Consider the following 19,805-nt stretch of genomic DNA (forward strand, 5'->3'; position numbering starts at 1 on the left):
CGCATAAAATCGAATAATATTTGGTGTTTTATTTGAAATAGATAAAGATGTAGAAAAAAAACGACAAAAAAATATTTTTTCTTTTAATTTTAAAATCTAAATTATGCATTATTTGCGTGATTAAAAATGTATATATAATATAACTATCAAGTTTATTACTCTCTATCCCATGCTATTTGATTTAAAGTCAAGTTACTTTAAGTAATTTTAAAAATGCATGCGTGGATTGAAAACAACAGCCCGACAAGCGCAGCGAGGGCGTCCGACAAGGTGAAAAGACGACCTCGTTTATATCATCAGAAGATGCTGCATGCAGGCCGCTTCCATCCGATCCTATTGCAACCAGGGGGAAGCAGAAGCTTATGTTCACCAGAGGACGTCTTATAGTCTAAACGGTGATAATTATTAAACCATACATATATATATAAATTTAAACTTTATCAATAGCTGAACACATGAAATCATCCGCGTGATATTTAACAAAAAAAAATTAGATATTTTTTTTACGTTACTTTTTTTCTAAAACTAACATAGCCTAAGTTACTCCTTATTACATCAGCTATCTGTCAATATAAGTCCTGTCAAAATCGATTCAGCCATTTCAGAGTTAAGCCGTAACAAAGGCACACATAAATTAATAAATATTAATTATTTTTTATCATATGCATGTATATAAAAGCAGTTATTTTAATATTACAAACAGGCATAATAATTTTATTTATTTGTAAATATTACTTACGAAATTCCAATTGGTTAAGAAGAACGGCGTCAAATATTTCAGATCCTTTAATAAAGGATCTGTGTGTATATTGGTGTCTATTCCAAAACACATTACAACACCCCAAGGACCCACTGCACAAAACACAACACATCCTATAGTATGAAAAATCGTTCTTAATACTAAATTTAAAGGGAATTTATTTTTCGTTTCTCCCGCCTGGACCGCATGCAAGTCGGCGTCCATTTTGAATTAGTGTTGACAGCCCGCCAAATTGCAACACCATAGACGATATATATTTTTTTCGTTTCGCGCAAAACAACGTTTATGTTGATACACGTGTTTCTCCCACGATGTTAACCTTTTATATGGCGAACGTTTGCCGGTACATTCGAATCGCGATGGTATTAAGGCATACGTAATTTTATATCTTTTGAACGCATTTGTAAGAAACATTAAAAACTTTTTGGAATACGCTATCGCACACAACCATTATATTTTTTGACTGTTTTGCATATTATTTATAGAATAAACTCTTCATGTCTTTATTATTATGCATGAATATAATTGTAGCGCTTCCTTTTTATTATAATATTAAACACCGAATAATTAAAATAATTGAGTTAATATTAAAAATATTTATTATATATAAAATATTCAATAAATAATATTAATAAATATTAATAATAAGTATAATATTAAATAATGAGGAAATTTCCCGTCAGGATATGTGATACTCTATTCTTACCCAAGGTCACGGGATGTCGTTGGATACGGGCAGTGTGATCCAAAGATGACCACTGCAAGACTTAGGCCTACATCAAAGATTGCCACGCTGCCTTACACAGCCTTAATCAAGTCGTCTGTCCATCTAGACGTGAGTCTACCCATACAGCATACCGTATTGTGGTCACAGACCATAGAGAACCTTTCTCCCCACATAGCAGTTACATGTTTCAACCCTGCTGCGATTTAAGACAAGCAATACTTCGAGCCTCAATCCTTGCTTTTATATTGATTATAGTCAAAGCATTTGACCTCTCTCTCGTCTGATATTAAGCAATGATATCCTGATTTTAAATACAAAACATTTATAATTACACGTATACGTACATATAACATTTTTACAGTGAATATAAAATACATAATTTTTTTACGTATAATAAATAATACAACACGCAAAATAGGAAGTCCACCCACATGATGGATACGTCTGATTGTCGAGTATTTTTCTTAAATATTCCCTTCTATGGTGACCCCTTATACCTCTCTCTATTGTTTAGGTTTATTGTAGGTTTGTATGTATTTTTGTATGCTGTATCATAATAAAATAAAAACCGAAAAAAATGGTCTAAAAAAATTAAAAATAAAATTTAGGGGTGGACCACCCTTATCACTTAGGGGTATGGAAAATATAGAATAATAATATAAATAAATAATAAATAGCCGATCCTCAGACATACTGAATACGCATGTAAAATTTGGTAAAAATGGGTCAAGCCGTTTCGGAGGAGTTCAAGTTCGAACACCGTGACACGAGAATTTTATATATTAGATTATATTAAATATTAAAGAAATATAATTTGAATAGAGATTTAATACTTTTTGTGTGATCTTACTAAAATCGAACAACTGATAGTGACTGAAAAAGTCGCATGCAAACGTGGAGTAATAATTCCATCAGTTCGTCAAAAAAAAACCGCTGGACACTTGACAACGAACTTGCTGTTCTCTTCGATGCTAAAGATAGGTGTCCAAGAGATCACAAACTTTAGCATTGAGAAAAAATATGCTAGAAAGACGAGTTCGAAAATACCAAGTAAAAATTTATTATATGTAATTGTTAATTATTATTATCGATTTTTATTCAAGTACGCTTTTACATACACTTTTGCTACTATTTTAACATTATTAGGAATAATATCAGATTAATAACTAATTAATAAATAATTAATAACTAGAATAACTATCGGCGCGGAATATTAAAAAGCCTGCTAGAAACTCAACAGTTGCTCTTTTTAAATTAAATTTAACAATATTTTTATTTAACATTTCAATCTACTAAAAACTCTGGAATGTTCGAATAAGGTTTATTTAATAATATACTTTAAATCTTACATTTAAAACTAAGAAAATAAATGTCTAATATATCTTGTGAAACTTTATTATATATGTGACGATATAATGATTATATATAGTTTGTGGTTTGGAAAAACGTTTATTTAATGCAATTTAATAATTACAATAATTTGTGCGACGAAAATGAATAATTCGCCTACGAACGGTTACGCATCGAACCCTAGTTCCAAACAGACTCTAAGAGAACAGTCGTCGGTCCACCAAGTGGGAGGCCCACGGTGCGTCTACCGGCTCATAGCTGCCACTCTAAAACCTTCCTACTCCAACGATCGTCGGTTGCACGATCAAGCCTCGCCAACTGCCACTTGGACATGCAATCCTATAGCTACATCGGTGGTAAATACATAGAACTGTTTTATCATATTCTCTCTATATCCTACTAGATGGCGCTAGTTACTAAGCCTCATATACGTAGTACTGTTTTACCGACGATTTATTCTATTCAAAAACTACACAGATTACGTGTAATATGTCTTCTAAAAAATAATAATTATATATCACAAAAATTGTGTTTCTGTCTTTATTATAAAACTGCCTTGCGGAACTTTAAAACGATCCTGAATACTTAAAGACAATCTGATATTAAATGATGTATGTTATCAATTAATATATAATTTTTATATAAATGAATTAAAAACACACGTATTTTATTGAAATAAATTTCCTAAAAATTTAAACACATTTGCATGACACTCGTAATTATTCATTCCATTGTTTTGCTATTCATTGCGAGCGACTAAAGTTTATTTAAAAAAAGACGTTTAAAAAATCACTCGTACATAATAGTTTTTTTTTTCATACGAATTGTTTCAATGTAAATAGTTAATGCAAGAATATATCAATGAATATGTAAATACAATTTTAACAGACGCAATTGAAACGAAGACAGAATAATCGTCATGGTAACAGATATTGTCTTAGAGTTACATTCAAGTACAACGTATAACATAATATTATTTATGCAGTTTAACCACATAATTCTGACAATACAATTGTTCCGTAATAGCGCTCCGTTTAAGAGTCATGATGATTACTTAACATAACAGTCTCTTATTTCATTTAGAGCAGAGTTCCCCAAACTTTTTGTGTCGTAGACCCCTTGCCATGTTTTGGGTAAACCCCCTACTTACCTGATATTGATTTCCTGTAAATTTCTTACTGTAGTAAACTTCAGTGTTAAAAACTTAAAGTTAAAACAATTTATACATTTATTAATTGAATTTAAATTAAAACTCAAAATAAAATTTCGTATCTGTTATGTAAAATATACGTAACATTAAATAAACATAAAAAAAACAAAAGCAATAAGTCAATATTTTTATGAACCTGATGCTTTAATAATAAATTATTAACATTTGGCGTCAATTTTGTAAGGGTTAATCTTAAATCTCCTAGGCTAATGATGTCCAACATCCTACAACTTACAAAATTTTATAAACAAATATAGTAATTTTTTTACTTCATAGGTACTTTTACAAATAATGTAAATGTTTTGATATTATAAGATAGTATGATCTAAGTAAATAGGTACTATCAGTGTATGTGTTGAGTTAACAGTCTCTTATTTCATTTACAGCAAGTAACCTCTCTCTATTAAAGACACTATAGTGATACAGGCTACACGGTTTACATTTAAACCCCTGGTTTCTCGCCGACACGAAGGTGTTAGACAATTTATTGCGTGACGTCACGTCCGCAGGATACCTTTTAAGTTCACGGACCCCTCCGTTCCGTGAGATCAGTTCAGATGAAGCTGTAAAAGCCTTATGGCTAACAGCACTTACTTCTACAGACAAAATGCAAATTGGAATACCTGCGGTAACGCGGGCCAATCAGGTGGTCGACTACGAAACCTATCGCTGCAACACCACCGGCTCAATACATAACATATACTCAAATATATGCAAAAAATAACTAGTACATTGCGAAAATTTGTTTTTTAAAATAACTTGATTTAAATTTGACATAAAAAAACTGATTTAAGTTAAGGTGCTTGTACATAAATTGAAAGAATATTATTCTCCTATATTGTCTGAGGAGGGGTTCCCCGTTATCCGCAAGACTATCTTGTAGAGAAGCGTTTCCCGAAAAGTCTATATGAGCCTTAAACCTTTGACTTTTTGAAATTCTTTTTTCGCGCTATGTAACATATATAATTATGTATAAAATCGAAACGGTTAAATTCGTGTAGAGTTCATTCTCAAATCTAATTGTCATCTTGTGCGGCGTGGGTCCCACTAGTAGTGTTTCCCAACGTGGGGCCAACGTAACTTTGCGAAAGTTTATCTTAGTTATAATTAACTTAAATACAATAGATTGTTGGTGTCTTATTTCATTATTATTAAGTTATTTAAAATTATTTTCTTTTTTATAATGTTGTCATGGTTTATTTTTTAAATATCTTTAATTTTGCACTTTATTAATATACGAGTATGTATGCCATTGGAGTGCTTATTCAACACATTCTATGCTTTCTATATACGACCCCCGCTGCACTTTCCGTTCAGGCCACTTGCAGTTCTCATTAAAAAACAAAGGATTCTTGAACAAATGAAATGTAGGGTCGAATAAATAACTTCACATCACGCATGCGTGTACGTAATGCGTATTAAAATTTACTTTTGCCCGCTAATTACAGTATTGCAGTAATTAAGAACTGTTAAGCATACGTTTTAAACGACTTTTTTTAATTTTTAAAGTATCGTATACGCCACACGCGGCCTGAGTGGAAAATGTTCAAAAATTGCCGTGCCACGGAACGTATTACAATAAATAACTGATATCACCTGCTAAGACCTGCTTAGATATAATCCGAGAACGTCTCATTTCGATGCAGTTCTTATAACGCTTAGTCAATGTGTCAATTACTAAGAACTGTGCGTCATCTATTGCTTGGTCTACGCCAGGGGTGTCCAACTCATAACTTAACATGGGCCGCAAAAAAATCAATGTACATTAAAAAGTATATTTTTACTTTAACTATTACATTATAATGAATATAAAATTATTGTTTTAATTCTTATTTATTTATTACATATAACTTCATAAACATACCTTATTTGTATCTTTTGTTTGCTTGAAGTTTAAACGTCAAGTTGATGTAATGTCACGAGAAATATAGAGTGAAAAGACTTAAGCTGCTAAAAATAAAACAGAGACTTGTGTTCCGGACTGCCACCTTTATTGTTTGACCATTCCACATATATATAAAGTTAAATTATTATATACGTCTTGATGCTATTTTTGACCCTCGTTAAAGGGGGCCTGTTTTACTACCCTTGTTTTAGTTACACGTGGACTATTTTTAAATTTTTTTTTATCATATTATTTGCGTTTCCGTATATACATTCTCAATGTCATTTAATCATTCATTATTTATTCTTCACAAACTACTTCATCCCTTTCATTTATCACCATACTTTCGTCGCCCTTTCACCAGAATACTATAGATTTACATTTTGTTCTCTTTTGCATCATTTTTATTTCCTTGTTTGTATTTTTTTCTTCCATTTACATTTCCTTGTAATTTAATTTTTACTTTCCTATTTCTAAAATACATTTATCACAGATTTATATATTTATTTTGATCAGTCTTATACACTTTTGTTCTTTTTTTGCCTAATTTTTCCTTTTAGTGGTCTCTCCTATGACCTTTCTGCAGTAATCTAGAAAGGACCCGCGACATCTTGCTACTTAGTCTCTTCGCCGATACCGCCTTTCCTATTTCGGGAGAAATTTTATTAGCCGAGACTACTTTTAACATTCACCCAACGGATGTATTGACTTGGATACAAAAATATTAATGCGACCCGCGGATCACGAGTGTTACACCCCTGGTCTAAACTTTAATCTCTAGAAACTTGATCTTCTACATTTAATAATCTATTTAATAACATTAATGATTTTGTATCTGCATTTATTTTTGTGTTTTTTCAATATTCGTTCCGTAGACGTCAACTGCAAATGCACAGGCCTCCCCAAAGATATCTAAGGGAAGATATATCATAATCACCATGCTTGACAGGCAGATTGGCGATCGCAATATGCTATTTTGGTATACTGCAGAAGCTGCTACCCATCCTCTGAAAACTTGTTGGTGAGCAGTGGCATTTACTGTATAATTAATGCACAAAGTATATTAATTATTTACAATTGTAAGGAATTAAACCCGTGGCTTACAACCTATTAGTAGTATTAATTTACATTCCCAATAAATATGGTCAAATAATTATGGAATATCTGTAAAAAACTTCACTTATATAAGCCTTCCCTTGTACGATCCCATATATAATGAGAGAAAACGTATTTTCACAAAAAGTGAAAACAAGCACGTATCAAAATCATTTGATTTTATTATTTGTATCTAGTTATGTAATGGAATCAGGCGTTACCTTGCGGAAGTCCATCCTAAGTAAGAATAGGACCAATATTTAGCCACTTACGCACATGCAGTGGTAGTCGTGCAACAAATTGCAACGCCCGCCAGCACGCTGACAAATGCTTATGCGGCAAACAATGCGAACTACACAACTGCCACCGTCAAATCACTCAACACGTGTTTCACCCCTCCACGGGGCATCTTCAAGAGTTATGTTACATCGATTAGTGCCAAACACCGTTTGTTGTGATTGAAAATATCTCCTTTATACAACACAATACAACTGCTGTGGTTTTTTATCATCATAAGATCACACACATCTTTAGCCATTCATCAAAAATTAGGAGAGTTTGACTAGGAGGTGATAAAGCATCCCCCATGCAGTCTTATCATTGCAGCTCTAGATTTCCACTTTCTTGTCTCTCCAGAATTCTGCTGCTGCAGCTGCTGTTCCAGGTAAACATTATTAAAACACAAAATTACTTATCGAATTTTTTTAAAGACCTGAAATCTACATGATGGTTAAGTCGTGGAACAAAAGAACGAATATATTATAGTTAAATGTAAATAATCTAAGAAAAAAAACTAACCTCGCTCTCATACAAAATACGAATGCAGTTTTTCACACTAATAAAATTAAGTCATTTTCACTACATTGTATTTTTGTATGAATAATATTTCTATTATATTATTAGGAGTTCAAAATCTTACACAGAATGGTTCGAAATACCTTGAAATAAATAATGTGTTTTCTAACCATCAAAGCGTGACTATCCACTAATTTTATACAAAAGAGGAAATAGCTATATTATTAATTCCACTACTGTGTAAATAAATCATATTATAATTGTGTACGACACTCCTGTGTAATGTCCCTAAAATTATTTTATTTTTTTATTTATCATTTAAATCTATTAAAAAGTTTCATCATCATCATGTCAGCGGATAGATGCCCACTGCTGGGCATAAACCTCCCCCGAAAATCGGCAGAATGACCGTTCTTACGCTGACCGTATCTGATAAATTATTTATTGTTTACTGTCCCCGCCTCATTTATACTGCCAGAAATTATTGTCCAGTCATTCTTTAAAAAAAAAATTAAAATACACCAGAGTGAAGGCTTTATATAAAAGCAGTGGTATCTCAACGGTAGGGAGTTGACTTGCGATCACAAGTCGCGGGTTTAAATCCCGGGATATAATCTCATGTAGTTCACACTTTGTGCATTAATTATATAGAATTTCCACTTCTCACAAAAAGCTTCCAAACGATAGAATCAGTATCCTCTATGTACAATAATACCACACTGTGATCGCCAACCCACCTGCCAAGCATGGCAATTATGGTATCCACCCATAAATTTATTTACGCTATTTGCTATGGTAAAGCCATAAGTTATTGGCTTGTCGGATTCACATACAAAAATTAAAGTATTGTAACATATTTCAGAGTGATCATTTTATACAGAATGATTGAAAATATATGTAAAAGCCTTACAGATTTTTGCTAGTAAACCATCCTGTATATTTCTCTATAATTCCAATTATATTTTAATGGAAATTACTATATTTAATTCATAAGTCATCAACATTAAAATATAATATAACACATCTACTTAAAGAACTCACATTGTCGCTATTATTTTTTTCCATTTTAAAAGAATGCGCATGTCATTAAAATATATTTTGTTATCTGTTATTGCTATATTCCATTAATATGATTGTTAAAAAACAGTTAAATGATATCATTATATGAGCATTGTCCTTGAAATACAAAATTTCAAAAATATATATATTAACCACACTGAGACAATATGATCATACATATCTAGCACGGTGCTATTTTTATTAATTTCTCTCTGAAGAGCCATTGGTCAGTGTTATAGGGCGGAAAGTACAAGTATAGTTACGCCATCTATGGCTTCATACCGTATTTAACAACTAAATCAGTAATAATTTTGTTCAGTCGGTAATAATTTTCATTAATATAATTACGTAATCTTTGTAAAACTGTGATAAAAAGTAAGGTAAAATTGTTTATAAAACATAAATTCTTTATTTATTATTCCAAATCTATTTCATCTTCAAAGTAAAAAACATCGGTTGAAACAATCGGAATAGGCTTTTTCCGGTGATTTTAACTCCAATCGAGATTTGACGCGTTTGACAAAATTGAAACATTTGACATTAACACGTGTTTCTCGGAGATAACTAAACCTTTTGACTAACAGACGCTTGGCAAATTTCATAGACAGTCTTATCAACCTGGAAAAAAATAATTTACCCCTTCTAATGCCCGGGAGTTTTAAATGACAATTTCACTTTACTTTTTAATCACAGTAGTATATAAACGTCGATACCACAAACATTAAATAAGTTCTAAGTGTTTTTGAACGTTGCTAAGAGAGGGCGCTGTAATAAATCCACTAGTTGTATTTTGATTACTAGCAAAAATAATCTGTTTCTTATAAAATATAGCTTTGAAATTTAAAAAATTCTTCCATTTTTTACATTTTAATGCTATATTTCTTAATTAACGTTCTTTTTACTCTTATTATCTTCTCCTTTTTATTTTAATGCATAATTAATATGCTGATTTTAAAAGGTCCACTAGTTCGTGTTCTAAATTCGTACCAGCGTCCCTATTATTAAATCATAAGATAGTAACTATTACGTAATGTATTTAATTAGTAAATATGCTATATAGCAGAATCAGCTAATAGAAAAAGCGTTTAAAAGTTTTACAAATCTAAACATATATCCAATATGTTCGTATTGCTTTAATATTTGGGTATTTGCAAGAGTTTTTAATAAATATAACTAGACTGCTCTATTACAAAATATAAAGAAACAGATTTTACTTAATACGTTTATTATATCCTTTATAATATCATGACCCTAATTAAACAAATTAACAAAAGTATTACTTGTATTACATCCTTTACTTAACAGGCAGGTTTTAATAACTTCGTACAATTATATGCTTGCTTTAAATCAGTGATTCCCAAAGTGGTCTATATCGACCCCTAGGGGTCTATGACAACCTGCAAGGGGTCTACGTCAGCGAAAAAAATTTGGGTCCATGAAACGAAAATGGGGTCCACGATAGTGGATCTCAATACATACACTGATAGTACCTATTTACTTACATCATACTATCTTATAATATCAAAACATATACATTATTTATAAAAGTACCTATGAAGTAAAAAAATTGTTTATTTAATGTTACGTATATTTTACATAACAGATACAAAATTTTATTTTGAGTAGTTTTAATTTAAATTAAAAATTGTATAAGTTTTTAACACTAAACTTCACTACAATTACAGGAAATCAATATGAGGTAAGTAGGGGGTCTACCCAACACGGAAAAACATAGCAAGGGGTCTACGACACAAAAAAGTTTGGGGAACTCTGTTTTAAATACTAGTGATAAAACGACATTAGTAATTACTCATCCTGTAAAAAATTGGCATGTATTTAACGGTGTGATTTTACATGCTATGTATGCATGTATCATTATCATCATAACAGAGGACCTCCCGGTCCACAGCTGGGCATGGTTCTACCTCATAGATTTCCAATAAGACCGCTTGGAAACGGACTGAATCCAACATCTTCAGATGACTTTCACAAAGACGTCTGTCCATATTTTAGATGGACGTCCACAATACGCCTTCGAAATTTGTTTATATAAACCAATCCATGATTTAAAATTAAAATATAAAAATATAACAGGCGCTTTAATAAATTGTTGAACAAAGAAACAATTGACGTAACTATATACGAACGAACTTTAAAGAAACATATATATGTTTTAACATAAAAGATCCCTGGCAATCGACAGTGACAAGGATATATATCTTCTTTATTCACCCAAACGAAGTTAGTACATCTTATATCGTATAATTGTACCAGTTGAACGACTTAGTACAATTATGACAATTCAGGTTAGACAACGCGACATTTTCTTACGATCATGGCTGCCACAAAAGGCAAAAGTTGCGGAAATAAAACAAAGATATATTAAACAATGTCATACACGAAATAAAGTTATGTTTTATTTTTTATTCTGGTGTTCCTTATATTATTCATTGTTATAATTAAAACGCTGTCTTTAGTAACGCGTTTAGCTAAGAAATAGTTCACATTTCAATTTAATTATATTATTTTACACTGTGTAAAATTAATAAATATGATACTGAATTTTATTAATTCTCTTTTTTATTAATTCGTTTTTTATTAATTCTCTTCTTGTTTTAAAAAAAAGAACGATTAATTAAATTACGATGATAGTAAAAAAAGGCTTTTAATTTGATATTTTTTATTATTTCAGTTTTGACAACCCTACTGTAAACCGGAAACCGTTTGTCGGTACATATAAAATTAACATGTTCATTACGGAATGATATCAAAAGTATTTTTAGACACCCTTGTTTACTTACAAAATACAAATAATTAAAACTGCTTCCGTGAAAAACCTTTCTGTTAAGTTTATTTTATTTACTAGATAAAGGATTTTTTTCACGTGTTCATCACTGCCTTGAGGCGTGTTTAGATTTCGTTTCAGGTGGTAGTGCGCAGAGGGCGTTAACCTCTTTTAACACGTTCACTGCGGCTTGAGGTCGATTCAGCCTCATGGTAGACTTTGCACTGGTGCGGCGCGTAAAACTCGTGTTTTCTCTCTAGTGCGGCGGCTATTTACACTCAACCGTATGAGGTATGACAAAGACAAATTTAGCTCTCTTTATGTCTGCGAAGCATTGACTCAATATTGTAAAAAAATATTGATGAACATGAGGCAGAAAAGGCCTCATCCGCACTACTAGGAAGTTCAGCTTGAGGCTGATTCGACCTCAGCCGCACCAGCTGAAAGTTCTTCAAAATTGGGCCCGCAGTGAACGTGTTAAGGTATCGAAGAATGAGGGCTCCTTCAGAAGCCACAACTTAGGCACCTTTTACAGTTTCACCGATTTGTGCTCTCGCCAAGCTCGCTTAGGCAAACGCTCCATAGAGTGACTAGAGTCGAGGGCCTCCACAAGGAGACCTTATTTATTTATGCACTCCAACATTGTAATAATGAAGAAAATGAAATTAGTGTTTGAAAGTTTTTGTTAATAACAATTTTTCAACTAGAACTTTCATTTCAATTATATTATTATCACTGATACCTTACAAAAATACGACAGTAACATTAAACTGAAATCGAAACAATATATTTATTTCATAACAAATTTCCTGATCTTATTACTTCGAAACGATATTCAACTGTTTAGTCACTACGATGTTTAACAGCCTGTGTAATAATTAAAATGTTAGGATAATAATTAAAACATGTTAATGATAATGATTTTAAGACGAATAAAATAATCGATATATCGCAGAGGATTGGCAAGTTGAATTGGTTGAAGGCAGGCTATAGAGCAAATACAGTTGCCTGGGACGTCGTAGGCGGTGCAGTGGGCTTATAGGTCGGTGAGACACCTTTAAGTTGCTAAGTTATTGTTACAACAAACATTTGCGTCCCTGCCTTTGTTTTAACAATTACATTTAACATTTCCGAATATTGTTTTTGCACACGTTTCGGCAAATCAGTTTACTAACTCTTTTAAATTTACTTCAAATTTCCTGGCTTAAATCACCGCTGTATTTTTTAAACGATTTTATTTAGTTCGATCCGTACGGAATTTATTTGTTTATTTATTTGGGACAAAATTAGAAATTGAAATTTAAGCACCTTCCCGTTGTCAGATTGATCTGAAATTTGGTACACACATTTAATTTAGATGACAATACAATATAATAAAATCAATAACATTATAAATCTAAGATGGCTGCCGATACAAAATGGCGGATTATATATTTTTGTTTTTCATAACGCACTTACAATGTCTAGTTTTTAAATTACGGTTTGCGCGACCACATCCTCATCCCTTTGGACCTTTCATCAGGTTGTACGCCAGTATCTAGGCGGTGGGTGACTTTTTGTCAACTTCGATAAATCTAGCTATCGTATCTTGAGCCTCGTACTTAAGTTAAGTTTTAAAAGACCTTACTTTATATGTGGTGTAGGACGGAGATGCCCACCACTGGACATAGGCTTCCTCCATAGATTTTCAATATGACTGATTAAATTGCACATCGTCAGCATCAGGTGACGTACAAACTCCAGAAACTTAAGGCGTCAACGGGCACTTGTTCTCTGTGCCATCTAGCCTGCACACTGCTACTTAAACTTCCAAATTTGTTGGACTATGTCATTTACTTCCGTTCGTTTATGAATATCTTCATTTCTAAATTTATCACGTATAGAAATTCCTCTCCATGGTTTGATGAACTATGTTACTATGATCCTGATACTATGGAATGACATCATAGAGGTTTTAATTTGAGAAATTTTAACATAACCTATTTAATAAGGACATTAAAAAATATTTATCTAAATTAAAAATAAAATGCATTTAATAATGGATCTTTGCTGCATAGGTCACAAGGTCAAGGAATATTGATTAATGAAAGAACAAAACACGCGATCAATACAAAAGTAATGATTTTTTTATGACGATAGACAATGTATATACAAGTACATAGCAGTTTTCACAGTTAAATAGCAGATTTTGATGATAAACAAATGATAATAAACACGTTTGCTTGCACATTGCTTTGTTTCTGTTGATGTATATATTTTATGGAATCAGGCGTTACCTTGCGGAAGTCCATCCTAAGTAAGAAAAAGACCAATATTTAGCCACTTCCGCACATGCAATAGTACTCGTGCAATAAAGTGCAACGCCCGCCAGCCCGCTGACAAATGCGTATGCGGCAAGCAATGCGAATAACACAACTGTCACTGCCAAATCACTCATAACATAACTCCTGAAGATGCCCCGTGGAGTGATTTGATGGTGGCGGTTGTGTAATTGCACGACTACCACTGCATGTACGGAAGTGGCTAAATATTGGTCTTTTTCTTACTCTGTTGATGTAGTTGTTACAAGTTAGGCGGTTTTCATCATCGGAAATGAGTTCGCCGAAATAAGAGTAACGAAATTTGCTGATTTGTTATTTCAGATGCACGTTGACGGTTACATGAAGACAACAGACTATATACATGTTAGTGTAGAGTGTAGAGAAGATAAGTGTGCAAGGCAGCAAGGACTACTCAACATCGAAGGTAGGATCCGAATTCTACCTTGGGTCGCTCCAACTATACGCGATCGCCGTTTATGAGAAGTTTTGTGTTTGATCTCAATGTATCATCGCGTGTTTGTGCGATGTGTAATCAAGTTGGGGTTGAGGAAACCCCTGGGTCGCTGAGGACATCCTTAGAACGCCTCTTAACCAGAAAATATGGTTTTTACCGATCGCACCATTCATTGTCACGCGCCTCCCATAAAAGGCAAAGCGGGCATGAACTTCCAGGATATCTTGCGGCAGATCGCAAAGTTTTCGATATCTTCATGGTAGAGCGATGCAAGCTCCAATTGGCACTAATGAAATTGGTTCAGTTATCTGACAATATAGTGGACAGAGACCCACGCCTTGCTATGATGCAATGTTGGCGACTGTCTGGATCATTTATAACCTCTTTACATTTTTATTTGTTATTTATACTTTTATTATGCCAGTCTGTTTTGTGTGTTTGCTTGTTCTGTCAGTCTATTTGTACGTATTACTTTACTGTTACCTATTTTTGTAAAATTATCATTTATACAGTCCACGCGCTCGTTAACATTTTTGGTTCTGTATGAGATTTTATATAATTTTTATTAAAAAAAATCAAAATATTACACAGTACCTGGCGATAAATATTGCACATCGACCTTTAGAAAGAGACAATCGGCTAATTTCGGATTTGACAAGCGTTATCTCTGTCACACGAAATATAACGACTGACAAAACGTCACACGAGTAGTGTGGGACAGAGATAGTGCGCTACAAAGCAGAAATTAGCCGATTGTCTCTTTCCAAAGGTCGATGCTATACGTGATAATTCAGATATATTACATTTAAGTCAAAAAGTTTTCGAGTGATTAACACGAGCGAAGGCAAGGCTGCAAGCCCACCGCTAGGTGAACCGCTATATTGGAACGGCGTTCATTTGATACCCATATTGAGAGGGTTAAGGAAAAATATGTAATCCGCCATTTTGTATCGGCGGCCATCTTAGATTTATAATGTTATTGATTTTATTATATTGTACTGTCATCTAAATTAAATGTGTGTACTAAATTTCAGATCAATCAATCAATCTGACAACGGGAAGGTGCTTAAATTTCAATTTCTAATTTTGACCCAAATAAACAAATTCCGTACAGGTCGAACTAAATAAAACCGTTTAATAATACCTTGACTGGTGGTGGGACGTCGCTGGATTTTTGAGGGTGACCTATTACTTGCATGGCGTCTATATACTTACATGATCATATTTATAAATAGATTCGTTGAATATTACTCGTTTTTCGTTTAATAATCGCAACAATTTTCATACCCTAATATAATAAAGGACCGGAGTTGAATGACCTCTATACATTATAAATGAAACCAAGGAGTTAATTCAAAAAAGTTTTGATATCTTACATAAAATAAACCACGGAGCCGGCGAATGTTTTAAAATTTCATGTATCGTCCTGTTCTTTTTAATTAAAAACCAACCAAAGGCTCTCGTGTGAAATGTCCGCTTAATGGGTGATTTTTTTGTGGTTTTTTAGAGTGTTCTTTATACGAATTTTTAATTTTATTTTTAAAATCGTAAATCATGTTGAGGAACGAAACAGACAATGACCTGCATAATTTGATCTCGGAATTTCCAAAAGCGCATCGAACTTGCTGGAACAAATTTTCCTTTTAATTTATTAAGCGAATCCATCTGTCTATATATAAATACGTATACCTTTATATTAAATGACACAGTTCACAACTTTTTCAGATAACTTTATGTAAATCATTGTATAATTTAACGGTATGGCAAAATATAGGAAAAGATAGAAAAAAATTAAAACTTTTAATATTCGTATTTCAAATAAATTTCACAATTCAAAAATATTTTAGTATAATTCTTATTATAAACTAACAAATATGTATCGATATATTTGAAGATATTTCTCGCATATTCTATTTGCTTGCATACTGTCTAGACATCTAAACTTTTACTAGTATCGATATTTTCCTCAAGAGCCTTAAATTCATTTAATGTTTCTTGAGCTCTAAGATCATATAGGTGAACGCGTCATGAAGTGATTATAATCACGTGATTCAAAATGTTCTACTGGTCTATCACCCAATACTAGTTCGAAAACTTTTTCTGAAGTCTCTTACTCTACCGAATTGAGATTTCTTCAAGATATTAATGGTTTCGACGGACGTGGCATGGAGTAACTACTTATAACAGCCCATGAGAGATCTTAAAAACGGGGGATAGTTTGAAATCACCTCCCTCACGCGTCAATTGCCTCTAAATGACCAGATCTTTCCCATCAGCGCGCAGACCCGAGTAGATATAAGTAGCCTGTGTGCCGTATCCATGAGCAGATTTTTTTCTCCGAAACATTGTCACGTTACTTCAATGAGGCCATTTCGCACACGAACCTCCTGGAGAGGTCCTTGAGTTTAGTCACTCCATGGTGAATTTACCCAAGCGATCTAAGACCTGGTCGGCTCCCCAATCCTATACAATGGTAGTATCTAGATACTACCATTGTACCGGCCTGAGCTGGGCTCCCTAGAACTCCCCTACTTTAAAAAGGTCTTCTGTCTGTCTGGCTAGGAGCATTCAGCACCCTGCCACCTAAAATCTACGGAATCTGCGAATTTCATTTGGGCAGCAGTGATAGTCCGGTCCAAATAAAAAACCCGCTATTAAACAACGCAGCTAACTACGAACCCGATCCAAACACGTCTACATGATTGTATCGACCACAAAATCAATTATAACTCGCAAAACTCATGACCAGCAGTGCAACACACACCTGGGACTCAAACCATCGATTCAGCTGACGTCATTACAATACGTCAACTATCGCATCTCATGTAGTTTTTTTTTTTTAAATTTAGTACCTCGCGGATTTCGAATATGCAAGCCTTGAGTCCGAAGAAGCTGTTAAAACCAGAAAGGATAACAGCCTAGTACCAATCGTATATATAGCCTAAGGTATCCACGCACTCTCACAGATACGATACATTATAATATAGTATTGTTAGTATTATATTAATTTGTTTTAATTTGTATTTAAAACAATGTACATAATTGAGTTTCGTTGCTGTACCGTCCTAGGGGCGGTTTAACCTATAGTGCAAGGCGTGCAATGCGCCGGGGCGCTGGGGCAGCGGAAAGTGAAGATCGTCTTGGAATCTATCGCGGTTCACCGCTTAGTCTCGCAACAGAAATATGCTACAGGCATAAAAACAATGAGTGTTATTCTGCCGTCATATAACAAAAGGCTGTTACTAATACCATACTGTAAGCTGTACCTACTTATAAAATAGCTTGTTGGAATATGAAAAAACTTTCTTGTTACGACGGCAAAGTTAATAATTGTAGCCGAGGCGGGGGGGCGTGCGTAGGGGGTGCTAAGATTTCATCGCACACGGGCGCTACACGAGCTAGAGCCGCCCCGATGTAAACCATTAGTCAACTAAATATTAAAGTGTGGCGCCTCAGTGGAACGCTCCAAGCGCTAAGCTCCCAACCACCCCCAGCCACTTTAGCCTGGGCGAAGCCACTCTACCCGAGAGGCAAGCCCGCCACCCTCCCTACCGCCCCATCGGTGGCTCACAAACAAACGAAAACCAAACCCCAAACCGGGTCCCATTCGCCCACCGAGGAACTTCAAGCCCTCGCGCTATACCTCGTCAGTGTAGACCTCGACAAGGTCTGCATCCTCGCCGCAAAACTCCGCAAAGCCTCCGGTCCCTCGGAGCGCTTTCTCTGTATTGCGGAGCACTCGCCGCCCTTAAAGCGGAATTAAAATAATATCCACTCCCCCGTCTCAACGCCAAGATTCACGCCTCGTATCGAGCCCCGGCAGTCTCGATGCACATGTCATGCACTACTCACCTACACATGACACGGCGGCCGCGTCCGCCTAACCCGCGTAAGCGAGGGCGGTCCGGAGAGGCCCGTGTCTCTCCCGACCGCCCAGTAGTCCTCGCTTCGTGCTATTTACACTACACCCTACTCACTACACTATACACCTACACGGATATAGTTCTCCGCGTGTGGACGTCTTCGTCGTAACTGAGGTACGATCCCCAGCGTAAAATTTTTAGTCCGTGGACCTCTGTTTCCACGGGTTCAATTTCGATGAAGCTGCACAAAGCCTAGACTGGCTAGCATTACAACTTCTAACACATCAAATGCAATGGGACACGGCTGGAGATGCAATACATCACTTTAAAGGTTTTACATCTGTAATGAAACACCCTGTATATCTCACCTTGAGAATATTAAAGCTCGATAGTTCTATATGTCATTAACCGACTACCTTCATACCGGAAGACGTTAAATAATATAATATATAAAATATTAAATGTTAAGACACTTGTCCCAACCGGTTACACTTACCTTTGTTTAATTTGTTAAGTTTTTACTATTTATTTTTAACGAATATTGTTTTTTACTTTTAATCACTCGACCTACACGATTTTATAATAATCTTTGAATACTCAAAGAAATTATGTGCAATGGATTGTTTTTATTTATGACTTGATTCGAAATTCAAAAATCGTTTAGGAGTTTTATATGAGAAGAAAGGGGAACTACCTTCATTTCTATTGATGACTCTGTGATTGGCACTAATCGGTGTAACATAGCTCCTGAAGATGCCCCGTGGAGGGGTGAAACACGTGTTGTGTGATTTGACGGTGGCAGTTGTGTAGTTCGCATTATTTGCCGCATGCGCATTTGTCAGCGGGCTGACGAGTGGTGCACTTTGTTGCACGACTATCACTGCATGTGCGGAAGTGGCTAAATATTGGTCCTTTTCTTACTTAGGATGGACTTCCGCACGGTAACGCCTGATTCCATTAAATATTCATTTCTATTATTACCTTTTTTAAGTAATCAAAAACGGCGAATTTGATATAATTGTCAATTAAAGTTTTTTTGAATATTTTAGGCTGTTAGCTTGATTATAAAGCCCGAAATACGTAAGTCCACGTTTCAGTAACCTCATCACACGTGACATACATTAGTCATAGACAAGACTGGATGCACTTAGGAGTTCATTGGATGAAAAGAAGTGTCGATATCACCCTGCTTATAGGGTAGTCGTATTCTACACAATAAGGTAGTGATGGGTTTACAGCTACCCTCATTTTTACCCTACTCGTTGCCGAGCGTGTTAGGGGCCCATGCTTCCAGAGCGCCAATGAGTGTTAAGCACCCATGGGCTATCTCCCATTCGCGGTTACAGTCCGATTGAGGTCCATTCGACCCCAATGGACCTCTCTGCTGAGGACCCTGCTTATACCAATTTTATACATATATATCTCGAAGGCTTTGTTCGATGCAGTTGCTTCTGCGAGCCTGCCAAACGGACACGAAGATTTAACAATATTTTCTATCAAA

The 19,805-nt window shown here is 34.5% G+C and overlaps 1 protein-coding gene across 1 annotated transcript in view; it reads right to left on the reverse strand.

The window, feature by feature from the left end:
• Window positions 1-1,065, reverse strand: part of LOC137922757 (androgen-dependent TFPI-regulating protein-like) — a 39,848-nt gene extending 38,783 nt beyond the window's left edge. Inside the window, exon 1 of the mRNA XM_068765815.1 lies at window positions 740-1,065. Within this exon, the coding sequence (XP_068621916.1) occupies window positions 740-964 (225 nt within the window). The 5' untranslated portion in view covers window positions 965-1,065. The remainder of the gene's footprint in view (window positions 1-739) is intronic.
• Between the last annotated feature and the right edge of the window lie 18,740 nt (window positions 1,066-19,805).

Source organism: Battus philenor, unplaced genomic scaffold (assembly GCF_028537555.1).
Source record: "Battus philenor isolate CCGP_79_NKW_IND1 unplaced genomic scaffold, ilBatPhil1.0.hap1 SCAF_20, whole genome shotgun sequence".
NCBI lineage: Eukaryota > Metazoa > Arthropoda > Insecta > Lepidoptera > Papilionidae > Battus > Battus philenor.